The sequence below is a fragment of the Pelophylax lessonae genome, assembly GCF_965119305.1.
Source record: "Pelophylax lessonae genome assembly, chromosome: 4".
In the NCBI taxonomy this organism is placed as follows: Eukaryota; Metazoa; Chordata; class Amphibia; order Anura; family Ranidae; genus Pelophylax; species Pelophylax lessonae.
The window spans coordinates 213609264-213626912 of NC_138771.1; the positions used below are offsets into that span (position 1 = coordinate 213609264).

A 17649-nucleotide genomic window follows, 5' to 3' on the forward strand; every position below is an offset into this window, starting at 1 on the left:
CATCAGTTTAGTAGTACAGATTGTTTTTTTATTGGCTTCTTGTGATGGTCTTTTCCCTCTTTTTATACTGTATTTGGACTTATATGAATTTTCTCCTTGGGAGTAAATTGTACACGCGTCAGTATACTTTGTAACCCAGATAGCAAGCAATTGAGCTGCAAATTTTTCATGTTGTGCAATAGTCATCCCACCACAGGGACTTGTAGAGCTCTTGCTATAGACTCACCACTGCAACTTTGATCTTTTTAGAAACTTGCCAATAGGGATGGGCCGAACACCCCCCTGTTCGGTTCGCACCAGAACTCGAACAGGGAAAATGTTCTAAAAAAAAATGAAAAATACATGCCAAAATTAAAAAAAATCCAAAACAGACCTTAATCTGAGCATGCAGCCTGGCAGGTCAGAAATGGGGGGTGAGTGAGCCCCCCCCCTCCTGAACCTTACCAGGCCACATGCCCTCAACATGAAGGTTGGGTTTATGGGGACAAGGGCCTCTTCCTGACAACCCTGGGCTGTGGTTGTTGGGGTCTGCAGGTGGGGGGTTTTACCAAGGGGGCCCCCAGATCCTGCCCCCCCTTCATGTGAATGGGTATCAGGTACATCGTCTCCCTACCCATTCACCAAAAAAGTGTCAAAAAGTAAGAAACAAATGAAACAGTTTTTGACAAGTCCTTTTATTAAAAAAAAAAAAATCGTGTTCCTCGATGTAAATCCACCATCAATCACCACGCCCGATGGACCCAGAAAAATTGAAAAAATAAAAAACACTTTTGCCCCAAAGGGCCTGGTAAAGATTTTGGGGGGGTAACCCCCCGCCATTTTTTTTTAAATTCTGTATTGGGGTTCCCCTTAAAAGCCATACCAGCTGTTTTTACCCCAATTTTTTTTTTTTTTACTATTTTTTTTTAAATTCAGCTCTTAGCAGGGAAGCCTTAACAACCTATTTACTCTGCGCTCGGTGAGCGAACATCCCGCTAAGTGCCGAGAAAGTTCAGGTGTTAGGCGAGTACCTGAATGGGTGATGTTCAGGCCAAACTTATGCTCGGCCCAAACCGTTTGCCAATCCCTAGTGGTGTCTGAACACTGTAACCTCACACAGTTACTCTTGCTGGGCGCAGGAACAGCCCTGCTGTTAAAAATTAGAAAATAAAAATTGAAATTGCATACACCTGTCAAACAGGTGTAGAAAAATTAGGTCTTAAGTGTTGGTGGTGCCTGAACACTGTAACCCCTCACAGTTACCCTTGTTGAGTGATGGAACAGGCCCTGCTGTTAAAAAGGTGAAAGAAAAAATTAAATTACATGCACCTATCAAACAGGTTCAGAAAAATTGGGCCTTGGGTGTTGGTGGCGCCTGAACACTGTAAATCCTCAGTTTCTCTTGCTGAGCGCAGGAACTGGCCCTGCTGTTAAAAATGTGAGAAGAAAATTGAAATTACATGCATCTGTCAACCAGCTTCATAAAAAATGGGCCTTGGCTGTTGATGGTGCCTGAAAACTGTAACCCCTCACAGTTACTCTTGCTGAGCGCAGGAACAGGCCATGCTGTAAAAAAAAAAAAAAATTGGGTGTTGGTGGTGATCTAACCCAAAAACATTGTTGGAAGCTCGCGTTATCAAGATTCAGGAATAGGATAGGCAGCATAAGCAGTCTTCAAGGGATCCCAGATCCCTGGCAAATTCAACCAGTTACATCAGCATCAGGGGCTTGATAGCTGCTGTTGATCCAGGACTAATTCATTTTGATAAATGTCAGCCGGTCAACATGGTCTGTGGACAGACACACTCTTTTATCCATCACAAAACCTCCAGCAGCAGTGAATGTCTGCTCGTAAAGCACGCTGGAAGCAGGACAGGCCAGTGGTCCATCTTCAAGACCCAGTAGCCCAGTGGATGCTAAATTGGAAATGACTGAAGTAATTGTTTAAAGGCATTGGTCAGCCAGCTGCCTTCTCCACTGCTCTTCCTTTGATTGAATGAAGCCTCAGAAACACGTTGTCTAGGAAATCCTAACTTCCCAGTTTCTGAAAAGGTGTTGCACAACTTTTTCTTCAAGGCGTCCTCAAGATTTTTCATTCTCTGCTCCCTCTTTAAAGGCAAGATGAGCCCTGCAACTTTCCCTTTTTACATGGATCAAGAAGGGTTGCCAAGCAGTAATGATCCTTCTCCTTGATACCATGAATCCTTGGGTCCTTTCGCAGGCTTTGCAGAATCAGGGAGCCTATGTAGCGTAAGTTTGAGGAGGCATGAGATTCTGAGTCTACTGGGTCACTAAGGATGACATTTTCAGGAACTTCTTCTTAGCCATGTACAACTCCTGGGGTTTCTGGAGAATAAAAACCATCCTCCACATCCATGCTCCCGTAATCCTCCTCCTCTTCCTCCAGTGTGTTTTGCGGCTCACAGCAGGAATGGTATCTGAACAAAGGGGGCCTCCTCTTCCTCTGACTGTTCTGCATCAAGTACCCTGTCTATGATTCCATGAAGTGTGTGCTCCAGCAAAAAGACTAGAGGGATAGTGTCACTGATGCATGCATTGTCATGGCTCACCATCCTTGTGGCCTCCTCAAATGGTAACAGGACAGAGCATGCATCGATATCAGCAGCCACTGGCATGGTGTAAAGAACCCATGCTCCCCTAAGCCTGTCCTTGTGCCATACTCACACAGGTACTCATTGATGGCCCTCTGCTGCTTGTGGAGTCGCTGCAGCATTGCCAATGTTGAGTTCCACCTGGTGGGCATGTCACAAATTAGGCGGTTGGTGGGCAGGTTGAATTCCTGTTGAATGTCAGCCAGCCTAGCACTGGCATTGTTATGACCACCAGAAATGGCCAAAGACTTTTCTGGCCTGCCTCAGAAAATCTTGTAAGCGCGGGTACTTGTTTAAGAAACGCTGCACCACCAAATTCAGGACATGTGCCAAGCATGGAACATTTGTCAAGTGTCCCGGTTGGAAGACGGAGAAAAGGTTGGTGCCATTGTCGCAAACACCCATTCCTGGCTCAAGCTGCTGTGGCGTCAACCACCTCTGAACCTGCCTCTGCAGAGCTGACAGAATCTCTGGCCCAGCATGGCTCCTGTCCCCTAGACAGACCAACTGAAGTACTGCATAGCATCTTTTAGCCTAACTGCTTGCGTAGCCCTTTGAACGCTTAAGGAGTACTGCTGGTTCAGAGCACAATTCAGCAGAAGAGGCCATAGAGGAAGAAGAAGAGGAGGGGTTGGAGCAGACAGATGTGGCAGAATCACCACCAGCTTTTTGGAGGCGTGGGGGCGGAACAAGCTCCAGCACTGAACCCTGTCCTGCATCCTTCCCAGCTGCCAGCAGAGTTACCCAGTGTGCCGTGAAGGAAATGTAATGTCCCTGACCATGCCTGCTGGACCAGGAGTCAGCAGTAATGTGAACCTTGCTGCTGACCGCTCTGTCCAATGAGGCCAAAACATTGCCTTCCATGTAATAGTACAAAGCTGGAATGGCCTTACGTGAAAATAAATTTATTTTTTGAACCTGTCACTGTGATACAGCACATTCCCCAAATTCACGAAAGGGGGCAGAGTTTACCAGATGAAAAGGCAACAGTTGTAGTGCTAGCAATTTTGCCAAGCTAGCATTTAGACACTGAGCATGTGGATGGTTGGGACAGTATTTTTTCTATATAGATAGTATAGAGAGAGAAAGGGAATAACAGTATAGAGAGAGAGGGAGATACAGTATATGGAGAGGGAAATACAGTATAGAGAGAGACCGAGATACAGTATAGAGAGAGAGATAAAGCATAGAGAGAGAGGGAGAAACAGTATATATATAGAGAGGAAAATACAGTACAGAGAGGGAGATACAGTATATAGAGAGGGAAATACATGAGAGAGAGGGAAAAAGGAATAGAGAGAGGGAGATACAGTATATAGAGAGAGGGAAATACATTATAGCGATAGAGGGAGATACAGTATAGAGAGAGAGGGAGTTACAGTATATATATATAGAGGGAGGTACAGTATATATATATAGAGGGAGATACAGTATATAAAGAGAGGAAAATAGAGTATAGACAGAGCGGGAGATGCAGTATAGAGAGAGATGGAGATCCGGTATATATAGAGGGAGGGAGATAAAGTATATAGAGAGGGACATACACTATAGAGAGAGAGAGAAATACAATAGAGAAAGAGGGATATACAATATATAGAGAGGGAGATACACTATAGAGAGAGAGAGAAATACAATAGAGAAAGAGGGAGATACAGTATATAGAGAGAGAGGGAGATACAGTATAGAGAGAGAGACAGAGATATATGATAGAGATAGAGGAAGGAAATACAGTATAGAGAGAGGGAAATACAGTATAGAGAGAGGGAAATACAATATAGAGAGAGAGGCAGAGATATATTATAGAGATAGAGGGAGATACAGTATAGAGAGAGAAGGAAATACAGAATAGAGGGAAAGGGAGATACAGCATAGAGAGAGGGAGATACAGTATATAGAGAGGAAGATACAGTATATAGAGAGGGAGATACACTATATAGAGAGAGGGAAATACAATATAGAGAGAGAGGGAGATACAGTATATAGAGAGAGGGAGATACAGTATATAGAGAGAGGGAGATACAGTATAAAGAGAGGGAAATACAGTATAGAGAGAGTAAAATACAGTATAGAGAGAGAGGCAAATACAGTATAGAGAGGGAAATACAGTATATAGAGAGGGAAATACAGTATAGAGAAAGTGAGAAATTCAGTATAGAGAGAGCAGGAGATACAGTATAGAGAGTGAAGGAAATACAGAAAAGAGAGAGGGGAATACAGTATATAGAAAGAGGGAAATACAGTATATAGAGAGAGGGAGATACAGTATATAGAGAGAGGGAGATACAGTATATAGAGAGAGGGAGATACAGTAGGGAGATACAGTATTGAGAGAGAGGGAAATACAGTATATAGAGGGAGGGAGATACAGGATATAGATGGAAATACAGTATATAGAGAGAAGGAGATACGGTATAGAGAGAGAGGGAGATACAGTATATAGAGAGAGGGAGATATAGTATATAGAGAGAGGGAGATACAGTATAGAGAGAGGGAAATACAGTATAAAGAGAGAGAGGGAGATACAGTATATAGAGAGGGAGATACAGTAGGGAGATACAGTATTGAGAGAGAGGGACATACAGTATATAGAGGGAGGGAGATACAGGATATATATGGAAATACAGTATATAGAGAGAAGGAGATACGGTATAGAGAGAGAGGGAGATACAGTATATAGAGAGAGGGAGATACAGTATATAGAGATATGCATTGAAAAGTTGTTTCTCTATTTTATCTTATTAACATTTGGTAGTCATATCCCAAAAAATTCTAAGAAGAATCTTTTTTTTTTTATTTCATGGACGAAATGTGAGAAATAATGTATATATCATAGAAATTGAATACAGAGTAAACATCTGTCTTTAAAATTCCGGCACCGTCCACTAGAAATATAGCCAATTCTGGCAGGAAAAGAAGGAAGGACGGAAGGGGGAGGGTAGGGGAGAGGGGAAGGGGCAAGGAAGGGGAAGGGGAAAAGATTGTACCAGCCAGTCCTAGAAATGGGGATTTACATGTGCCCAAACATAGCAAACAAGATAAATTAAAAGTAATTAATCCATATTTATTAAAAATACAAAAAGATAAAAGGAACCACAGTCACAATAAATGTATGACAGTAAATGCATATAAAGCGTCACATGATCTGGTAGGTGGATCATATGATCATCTGGTTGGTGGGTCTAGGCGTTTCGCTCACACTTGCTGAGCTTCAGACAGGGGCCCCTAATCCAGAGTGTACCAAACAGTCAGATCCAAAATGTATACAGTAAGTACCAAAGTACCAAAATAAAAGATCAGCAACTGTAAAGTAAAGTGACCTGGCACAAGTCCCAATGGAGCATGTGACCCTGGTCTGACTGTTTGGTACACTCTGGATTAGGGGCCCCTGTCTGGGTCACCCCCTTTTTTCTTTTATATTACATCCCTTGCTTGGCTATAAATAAATCGGTATCTCCCCATGTCTGTGCCAATCTCATTTTAAATATCCAAGATCTTATTACCTTCCTATGATACTGGTCAAATATGCTAAGGGATTTCTCTACGCATATACAATTGGACCCTGAAGAAGCTCAACGATTGTAAATGAAACACTTAGATCCACCTACCAGATCATGTGACGCTTTATATGCATTTACTGATGTAGCACCACTCCCATGGGAGCTGCTGTGTGTGGGTTCCCCTGGGTTACCATTAGCAACAGTAGACCATTCTGACATGTTTCCAAGTGTTTTTACCTCAGACAAGGACCAGTCCAGTTTCTTTGGTTTTTATGTTTTTTTAGGAACTTGGATACGAGAAGGGATGAGTGATATACTCCAATTAAACTGAACTATGCACAATATGCTGAGACGATATAGAAAATCCTGAATGACGCTGGTTAACACTGACTGACGCTGGTTAACGCTGACTGACACTGTTTGAGCTAGTCACAGCTAGGCCGCTTACTTTACTTTGCCTTTTGACTGTGAAAGAGTCCTTTTAGCTTCCCAAGGCACTCCTTTTCTGAGGTAGCTGTCCTTTATACTAGACTGCACTGCTGAGCAACTTCAAGGCCCTTCCTAGTGCCCTCTTTACCCTTTAATTTTCAGGGTTTAACTACTTGGCACCCCCTTTACTGTATCACTCAGGGTTAGCTGACTTCCGGATCCCCTTGACCCCTCTGGAGTGGTCCCCTCTCTTAGGCAGACCCCTGGGCAGATGCTTGAGTACTCACGATACTGTTTTTCCAGAAGTATTCTGCCCAGCAGCTCCACTTGGTCAGCACACTTCGGTCATCCTTCAGTCATCCTTCTGCAGCACAGCTCAACCCCCGGTCCCTATGCTGACTTCCTGGACCACCTTCCTCAGCAACAGGAGGAGACACAGCTGTCACTCTTCTCCTGGGACCTGGCTTCCTGCCCAAAGACACCCTGTCACATGCTCCCTCCGGATTTATTCCCAATCCCAGGATGCATTGCAGCAATGCCCACCCACTGGGACAATCATAAACCCTGGTGTGCTATTGGCTAGGTTTCCTCCACTGTCAACAAGATACAGTGGGGACACTCCCCAGACTCAACAGGTCACACCTGGAAGCATGGGACAGGCTAACTAACAGATCAGAGCCTCCTGATAAGAAGAACAGGGTCACATATATGCTTTGCCTAGCACCTACCTAGGAGGGGGCTACATCGACATACATTTATTGTGACTGTGGGTCCTTTTATCTTTTTGTATTTTGAATAAATATGGATTAATTCCTTTTAATTTATCTTGTTTGCTATGTAAATCCCCATTTCCAGGACTGGCTGGTACAATGTTTTCCCCTTACCCTTCCTTGCCCCTTCCTTTCTCAGCTCCCCCTAACCCCCATTCCGTCCTTCCATCGCATATATCATACAATCATTCCATAAACACATACCACATACACTGCATATATAATTTAAGGTAAATATGCTTATAAAATAGATTACTATTGCCAATAAAAATAAAATGTTCTCGGAGTTCATTTTAAAAATCTGGTCACCTTACTTTATGCACTGTTGACAGAGAAAAACAGAGTGGAACTGAAAATTTGATTTAAAGCCAGCCTCCAGGATAGTAGAAAAAAATTACCTTTGCAGTCCCCCCCCCCCCCCCCAGGGGTAGTGGGATACATAGTACTTCTATATGCTCCTTGTTGCAAAGGCCAGTTATAGGTTGGGGTAGTTGCCATTTGTTTGTAATGTTGGGTATTGATGAGGAATGCACTTGACACCTTTGCTGCCATTGTGCTATTGCTGGGTGTCCAGTGAGTCCCTATACCTTTAAGGAGGGGTGGGCTCCCTTCATGCATCTATCCATTATTATTTATGTGCTCTAACTCAGGAGACTCTCAGAATTGTAAAGTTGGGACTGCAGTACACTGGGTTGCCATGACGTGGCTGCAGCAGCTTAAGCATATATTTGCAAATGTGTGAAAACGAATCCCCTTGGTTTTAATGTGAATTGTTAGGATCAATTCTGTTTCTTGCACGCTGGCTGGTAAGTGAGCTGGGATTTTTTATTTTTTATTTTTTTGGCATGTGTCGCCCTTCCATGTGCTCCTCGCTTCAAAAGCCAGTTATAGGTTGGGGTGGTTGTCATATGTGAATACATAGTACTTTCCCTATTTCTCACTCCCCACAGCAGCTAGCCCTGTCCTTTGCTCTCCAATGCTCCCAGAATATGCATGGGTCCTCACCATCCACACTTACAGTACAGGACTGCTGGTCTTGCATCGTATGTGATGACATTGGAAAGCCAGTGACCAGCAGAGCGATGAAGGGAAGACTGAGAGCAAGAAAAAAGATTAATATTACAGTTTATTCCACCAACCCTAGACTGCCTGGTAGTCTCCAGCTGAACTACTGTTCTAAAATAAGTAAGCAGTAACTGAAGTAACTGAAGCCCTGTATACAGTTCACAGAAGTCTTAAATGTAAGTGATGCTGAATAAATTGCATTCTGTTTTTGCTCATACTGACCTGGCGCCCTTTCTTATTGTTTCATATTTATTCTAATGACCTGAGATTATGGAAAACATCCACAATCTCACCCACACTAAAGCAAACCTGCCTTAAAATGTAACCCCCCCCCCCCCCCCCGAACTGCACTAGAAAATCTCTAGTGCTTAAAATTATCCTTATTGACGCTTCCACGTTTCTCTGATGCTCACCGACAATCAATCAAAATCCAGGTACTTCCAAGCAGACATGGGAGTAAGTCACACATGTGAAAGTCTCATATCTGAACCTTCAAGTCTCAAGCAAGTCCCAAGTTGCTGTGGCGAAAATCAAGCAAGTCAAGTCGAGTCCCTGCTAGAAGTCAAGCAAATCAAGTCAAGTCATTTATTTTGGTCAAGTCACAAATCAAGTCAAATACTGATCTACCCCAATTTTCACCTTTAAATCAGTTAAAAGTCAGTGGTCAGGAAAGGTTTTGTTTTATTTTCAACATTAACAAAACTGCTTAGTGCTTTTTTCTTGGCATATTAAAGAAACACTTTGAATGCCCAAACAGCTCACATCCTTCGTCCGGTCATGTTTCAACACCACAGTCACTAAAAACATGTTAAGTATTTCCATTGTTAAACAGCCAGTGTCCAAAAAATCAGAACACACTGAGGTATTTTAAGTGACTGTGGTGTCAAAAACATAACAGGCACATTCATTTTGCTTTAACACATCTTGAGAAAATGCAAATATTTAATTACTTAAAAAAGTAAAGTCATTTCGAGTCATATGTTTTAAGTCAAAGTCAAGTCTCAAGTCATGAATACCAAGTCAAAGTCAAGTCGAGTCTTTTATTTTTTTTATTTATTTTTTTATTTAAATTCTTTATTTAAAGGTATGCCATTCGAGTCTTTTATTAATTTTAGTCAAGCAAGTCTCAAGTCCTCAAACTGGTGACTTAAGTCTGACTTAAGTCAAGTCATGTGACTCAAGTCCCCCACCTCTGCTTCCAAGTATGGGGTAGCTGTACTGTCACATGGGTAGTAGGTTGTATAATGCAGAGTGTTCATTTACCAGTGAAAATAATGTTGCAAATTGCTAAATCTATTTTGGGGACAGTAGCAGAGACCAAAAAGGTAAGGAGCCACTCTAAAGGTAAGTCGAGTGGCAGATGAGTGTGTATTTGAAATGTTTTTCACAGATTTGCTTTAAAACTCACATATATTTGACACGTGTACAATACAAATGCAGCAGATTGCCTAGTGTATAGGAGGCATATTATTTTGGCTTTGGCATATGCATACCTGTGTCTTGCATACCTTTGACCTGTGGTTTTGTTAAATATACTGTAAAGGGAATGTGACATTTGTTTGGCCAATATACTTAACATTTTATCACTTCAAATGTATTTATTTTTCAGAGCTTCTTTTTAGGTTAATCCCACAGCAGTGACTTTTCTCTCTGTTATACAGAGGAGCCTATATACTGCTATACACCTCACAACTTCACCCGGGATCAAGCCTTGTATGCCAGAGGATATTGCTGGACAGAACTTAAGGATGCTTTACCAGGAGTGAATGCCAGTCAGTGGCCTTCGTTGTTTGAGCACAAGTTTCTCCCATATGCTCTTCTGGCCTTTGCTGGAATCATGTACATTCCTGCTCTTGGATGGGAGTTCCTAGCTTCAACTAGGTTGACTTCAGAGCTGAACTTCCTGCTTCAAGAAATCGACAATTGTTATCATAGAGCAGCAGAGGGTCGCGCTCCCAAAATTGAAAAGCAAATTCAGTCAAAAGGTCCAGGCATTACAGAAAAAGAGAAGAGAGAAATCATAGAAAATGCAGAGAAGGAAAAAAGCCCCGAACAAAACCTATTTGAAAAGTACCTTGAAAGAAGAGGTCGCAGTAACTTTTTAGCCAAATTATATTTAGCCAGACATTTGCTCATCATATGTCTAAGCATCATGCCTATTACTTATCTAAGCACATATTATGCAACTCAAAAGCAAAATGAATTTACCTGTGTGTTGGGAGAGCCTCATCTTAAAACCAGTAACTCAAAGTTGCAAATAAGGGTAAACTGCAAATTGCCATCTGTTCAACTCCAAAGAATAATTGCTTCAGTAGATATTTTTCTACTTAGTTTAATGAATTTAATAATTCTTGTCAACTTAATACATCTCTTCATCGTCAGAAAGTCCAACTTCATTTTTGACAAATTAAATAAAGTTGGCATAAAGACTAAGAAGCAGTGGCAGAAATCCCAGTTTTGTGATATAAATATCCTTGCCATGTTTTGCAATGAAAATCGTGATCATATCAAATCCTTAAATCGTCTAGATTTTATTACCAATGAGAGCGACTTAATGTATGACAATGTGGTTCGGCAATTACTTGCGGCATTAGCGCAGTCTAATTATGATGCCACTCCTACCATGAGGGACTCTGGTATGCAGACAGTTGACCCAAGTGTTGACCCAGCAGATATTGATGTCAATGAACAGCTTGTTATAAAGCGTCCAAGAAAAAAAATGAAGTGGATTCCCAGTAGCAATCCTCTACCCCAACCCTTTAAGGAACAATTAGCCATAATGAAAGTTGAAAATAGTAAACCGGAGAAGCCGAAGCCAATGAGAAGGAAAACTGCAACAGACACCTTAATAGCTCCACTTTTGGAGGCCTCTTCAAAATCTTCACCTCATTCATCTCAAAAATGTGACACTAGTACAATTGTAATCACTACTGGTGAGAAAAAACATGCTCGACACTTCTCATTAGATGTCCAACCATATGTTCTTAGTAGCAAAAAACCCAAGTCAGAGATGCAGGAGATCGCTCCAATAGCCATGTCTGAAAGCCAAGAGAATGGTTTCCCATGTCAGGAAGATAGTGTGGTTGCCCTTGTAAAAGGTAAGATTTTTCTAAAAGTGAATGAAGATCTACCCTCCTGGTCTGCCTTGTGATAGCCCTTACAGTAGGTGCAGATTTGGCTTGTTCACAACCATCCAGTCATGGACAATATAATGAATAATCACACATCAACAGTGCTGACTAAATTATTAGTTATTTGTTAATTCTAAATAATAATTATTATTTTTCATTTATTTATATAGCCAGCAAAAATATAGAAGGAACACAACCTTTTAAGAGTTCAGCACTGTCCTCGTGCAATCATTCAATATATTCTCAAGAATAAATAAAAAAAAATGTATAGATTATAGATTTGACCTGGCCCTTTTGGCACTCTTTATTAGATTTGATAATAGGCACAGTTCTTAGAGTTTTCCGCAGAATAAGAGTAAGTTCCACTAAAGCAGGTTAGACTGTGTGTAGAGCTATAGCTCTATTTTTCTAACAGAATGGTTAGCCTCTGCAATGCCTACCTCATTGTAGTTTTCTTTCATGTATCACAGTATCACATAACAATCAACACAAACAAACAAAATTCATTATAGGAGAAGTACAGCCTAAGCTTATTTGGCTGTACTTCTCCTGTGAATCACAGGAGTCCAGTTCGTTCTGCACTCCTGTGACCCGTTTTCAGCAGACTGCAGGCTTCACTGGAACAATGCTGTCTGCTAAAGTCACAGAGTCGGCCCAGGCTTGGGCAAGATCAAGACAATGAAGTCGGAATTCCAGCCACATGACTGGACTGGCACCCGGCTCAGCCTCTCAGTGAACCACTGAGAGGCTGAGCCCACCGCTCCCACCCCCTCCTCAGCCTAGTACTCCAGTGAGCAAGGAAGGGGCAGAGCCGGTGACTGACAGTGGAGCGCTAAGAACTGAATAATCAGCGGTGTTTAAGTCGCTTGGTTCTCAGTCCCAGAGGCGCCAGGGGACAGATGCAGCATTGTTCCAATGCTGCATCCACTTAGGTGAGTCCAGGTGAGTCAAAGTGAGTACTTCTCTTTCAAAGTTGTGTATATATATACATATATATATATATATATATATATATATATATATATATATATATATATATATATATATATACACTGCCTGGAAAAAAAGGTCTACAGCTATCCTATTGGATAGTTACTGCATGTGCCCAAAGAATGAGGTCAGCTGACTACCTGAATATACTGAATAACCAGGTTATTCCATCAATTGATTTTTTTCTTCCCTGATGGCACGGGCATATTCCAATATGACAATGCCAGGATTCATCGGGCTCAAATTGTGAAAGAGTGGTTCAGGGAGCATGATCTTGGTGAAAAATGAATGGAACACTGGATGGAAATAAATCTTGTGACATTGCAGAAGCTTATCGAAACAATGCCACAGCGAATGCGTGCCGTAATCAAAGCTAAAGACGGTCCAACGTGTGTGACCTTTTTTTTGATGGCGACTTTTTTTTTTTTTGGCCAGGCAGTATATATATATATATATATGTATATGTTTATATATATATATATATATATATATATATATACATACAGTATCTCACAAAAGTGAATACACCCCTCACATTTTTGTAAATATTTTATTATATCTGTTCATGTGACAACACTGAAGAAATTACAGTTTGCTACAATGTAAAGTAGTGAATGTACAGCTTGTATATAACAGTGTAAATTTGCTGTCCCCTCAAACTAACTCAACACGCAGCCATTAATGTCCAAACCGCTGGCAATAAAAGTGAGTACACCCCTAAGTGAAAATGTCCAAATTGGACCCAAAGTGTCAATATTTTGTGTGGCTACCATTATTTTCCAACAAAGAGGTCCAAAATAGTATATAATAAACCAATATTTATATTGGTTTATTATATATTCTTTTGGACCTCCTTGTTGGAATTAGCGCACCATTATATTCAGAATTCACTGTATTATTAGTGTGAGATCACTAGTAAAATGGTTGCAGCTGGTTTGTATATACATTTATTTCTTATATACACATATTTTATTTTTTTTATAATAGATATCAGTATTTTTATCACATTAGCATTACAGAAAGCAGTGTTTTTATATCTGCTTCGAGTGATAGCCTAGCACAGGTTAAACATGGCATATAGTAACATGTCTGAAAATGTATTGTACAGTAAAACCTTGGATTGCGAGCATAATTTGTTCCGGAAACATGCTTGTAATCCAAAGCACTCTTATATCAAAGCGAATTTCCCCATAAGAAATAATGGAAACCCAGATGATTAGTTCCACAACCATTTATTCATAAGTCCTTCAGTTTATAGACCATATAAAAAGATTATAGCATTGCGATAGGTTATATAACCATAAAATGTCCATCCACAAATAACCACTTCCAGAAGGGGATTAGAAGCAAAATCCAGCAGGAGCTACAGAGTATCAAAGAGAAGAGAGGCGCCTCTAAGTGTAGCAATATGGTTCCATTTAATGAAGGTACAACATTATCAACTCACATGGTTGATGAATAAAACAGGCACATCTAAGTATGCAGGCATCCGGGGTAAAGCTGTCCACATAGACTATCTTCTGCACCGCTGGCTACCAGTCTGTAATCCTGACCGGGAAGACCACCCTGCAGTAAAGCGTTCTGAAAGCGAGGGGCAGCATGGAAGGGGTGACGTAGATGGTGGTGCGGAGAATGGTCTATGTGGACAGCTTTAGCCTGGATGCCTGCATCCTTAGATGTGCCTGTTCCAATCATCAACCATGTGAGTTGGTAAATGTTGTACCTTCATTAAATGTAACCATATTGCTACACTTAGAGGCGCCTCTCTTCTCTTTGATACTCAGCTGTGACTTGAGGCTACTTGTATATCAAGACATTGCTTGTATATCAAGTCAAAATTTATTTGAAAATTTTGCTTGTCTTGCAAAGCGCTCTTAAACCAAGTTACTCTCAAACCAAGGTTTTACTGTATTTTATCTAGTGCTGGATATGGTTTTGTATTTCTGTAGCCATATCTAATAGCACAGTTTCCTTTGCAGAATAGGCTCTTGACTTTTGCACCAGAAAGTGAAATGTCAATATGCTGAAGTTTTTTATTCAAAATTCTTAATGTCAAATATTTATTAAGATTCCTTCTAATTTGCAAACAGACAGTCAGATATAGTTAAACATAAAATAACATTGACTAAGAAAATTACTTGCAGTGTGGAGTTGACGGCCCATACGATATGTGAAAAATAGAAAATGGGTGTGTACAGGATGTTGCAATGGTAAGAATATTTATGAATAAATGACAAAGTGTCCTGTATATAGCTACTGTTTGTGCAGAAAACAGATATGAGGGAAGTAGTGAGTAATGCATGGTACACACCGACACCTTTTTTTTTTTTTTCAACCCAGTGGCCAAAATAAAAAAAAACTTAGGAGCTTGCTGTACTAACTAACAGTGGCGGCTGGTGCATTGGGGGCGCCGCCCCCCCCCCTATCCATGTATCCGGCCCCCTAATCTACATGCGGGGGGCTGGACGCAGGGAGTTCAATGGGGCTTTTTTTTTTAACCATGTGATTAGAGCCAGAGGCTCTAATAGGCTAAAAAAAAAAAAAAGGGTGGGCTCGGGGTGCAGAGCACTGCGCCCTGAGCCCATCCAGTTGTGTGACAATAGCGAAAAAAAATCGCTATTGTCACACGGATCCTCCTCCTGGCCAATCAGGAAGCGGGTTCTGAGACCCGTTTCCGGATTGGCCGAAAGGAGAAGCTATGCCATTGGGCATATAGGAGGAGGGAGGAGACGCAGAAGACAGGGGGAAGAGGCCGAAGCCGCCGCCGTCGCCTGCTGCTGTCCAGGCAGGGTGAGTGAGCCGGGTCCTGTCCTGTCCTGCCGCTTACCGTGGTCCTATCCTGCTGTGGTCCCGGGGGGGGGGTATGTTGTGCGGCCTGCCTTTTGCCCCCCCCCCCGGCCCATGGAGCACCAGCCGCCACTGCTAACTATGCAATACTAGTACAGTAATCTCCCATTTGAGATATTTTGTTCTGACCCCCCCCCCCCCGTCAGAACACACCAGTCAACGCTCGCAGTCATTGTCTGCCAGAGCTGATCAGATGGCGATGGGCTGCTGGTTTTCTAGCATGCCCGTTCGACAGTAGCCGGACAGGCTGCTGTACACACTGGCCGAATGGCGGCCGTTTTTTTTTCTATACTGGCCGATATTCAGCCAGTGTGTACCAGCTTTTAGACCTATTCTTGCGTAGCACTGCCCCTTTGAGGACTGCCAGATTTCACACTTACGGGTCCCCCTGAGTTACCATTAGCAACCTTGACATGCAAAGTCTCACTTTTTCTCTATAGCTCATCCAATAATCAGTCCAGGGGTATGTAGTTGTTTTTTGGATTTTATTACAAAGTTTAGATTTATAGAGATTAGATTTAAGTCTTTTTCCTAAGACGACTTGATGAACTAAGGTTATCTTCAGGACACTCTCCTCAGTATCCTCTTTCTTGACTGCCAACACCCGTCTACTGACTATCCTACTCTTGGGATGGCCCCCCTGAGGTCAGGCCCTTCGACACGAGCCCCTGTACTCAGGTTACTGTTTTTCTAGGGTCTTCAGTGTCTCCCCCTCAGTCAGCTCTCCTGGACCTCTGGGTTCAGCTCTGTTCCTCTGGCCCTCAGGACAACCCTCCTGAAGCCACGTGCCACTGCAACAGAGGAGGAGGCAGCCGCCATCCTCCCTCCGGGACTCTGCTCTCCAGCCAAAGAACCCCCAGCACATGTGTTCCTGGCTTTTATACAGTATCCCACCAAGGCGACCCGCTTCTGCCAATCACCATGACTGTACTCAAAGCCTATGCATCCATTTGTCAGGTTTCCTCCCACTGTCCAACATACCTCCCTGTTAGACCAGTGTGAAACACTCTCTAGACATAATGAATCGCATACTGAGCACAATGAGCAGATCCTGCTCTCCAATAAGCAGAGGGCAATATAGATTTGCCTGCTGCTCCCCTGATAGACAGACAGAGCCAAAAACTATACTCTCTTACTAGCACCTACCTAGGAGGGTGTTACACGCACCCCCTGCCAAACAAAAATCTGCTTGAACAGGTAACATCACCCTGTCTAGCTAACTAAATACAGTATCTACATTGCATGGAAATTTACATTAAGTAGTGGAGGGCCTAGCCAGACCCGGAAATCCTAAGCAAGCCTGCAAAGAAATCAAGTTAGGCATGAGTTAATACATTGTTACTTACTCACAGTGAGATTGCCCTCTCCTCAGGGGCGACCTTCTCAACATTTATCTCTAACTGCAACTTCTTGTAGAGATCTTCATCAGTCCAGGCACCCTAAGGGCACGCTTGACTCTGCGTTTCATTGTTGTTCCTGAAACCAATAACAAACAAACCCTGCCAAGCTGACTATCTAACATTTACTTATCAGTTCCTACTGAGAACTATTTTGTTGGACACTAGGGCACTGACTCTCTCCTATTTTAGTTAGACCCACAAGCAGTGGCGTAGCGTGGGTTGTCAGCACCCGGGGCAAGTTAAGTAATTTGCGCCCCCTACACAAATAAACTAGACCACTACACTGACCTAGCTGACCACTACACAGACCTACCTGATTCCTACACTGACCTACCTGACCACTACACAGACACCTACACTGAGCTATCTTATTCCTACACTAACCTACCTTATTCTTGCACTAACCAACCTGATCACTACACTGACCTACCTAATCTCTATACTGACACCTACATGGACCTTCCTGACCACTACACAGACCTACCCGACCACTACACAAACCTACCTGACAATTACACTGAACACTACACAGATCTACCTGTTACCTGCACTAACCTACCTGATTACTATACTGACACCTACAGAGACCTACCTGACCACTACACTGGCCAACCTAATTACACAAAATTAAATCAATGGGCTGCCTTCATGCAGAACACAGGTAACAATGTTATAAAGCTAGGCTCATATCCTTCACATCACAATCCTGTCATTACAATAGTGTTCTTAGTCCCCCCTGCACATCACCTGCCTGTCTTCAGCCCACCTTCATATCCCCCCTCCTCCCCTCACATCCTTGTCATCACCCCCCCCTTTACATTCCTATCCTTATGCCCCTTTATATCATGCCCCTCCTCCTTCACATTTCTGTCCTCAGCCCCCCTCGGCATTCCTGTCCTTAGCCCCCTTTATATCACCTCCCTTCCGCC

General features: G+C 42.4%; 1 protein-coding gene across 2 annotated transcripts in view; it reads left to right on the forward strand.

Moving 5' to 3' along the window:
- Positions 1–17649, forward strand: part of PANX2 (pannexin 2) — a 46946-nt gene that overhangs the window by 18038 nt on the left and 11259 nt on the right. For both annotated transcript variants that reach the window (XM_082255545.1, XM_082255546.1), the window contains exon 3: positions 10014–11450. In XM_082255545.1, coding sequence (XP_082111671.1) covers positions 10014–11450 — 1437 coding nt within the window. The remainder of the gene's footprint in view (positions 1–10013; positions 11451–17649) is intronic.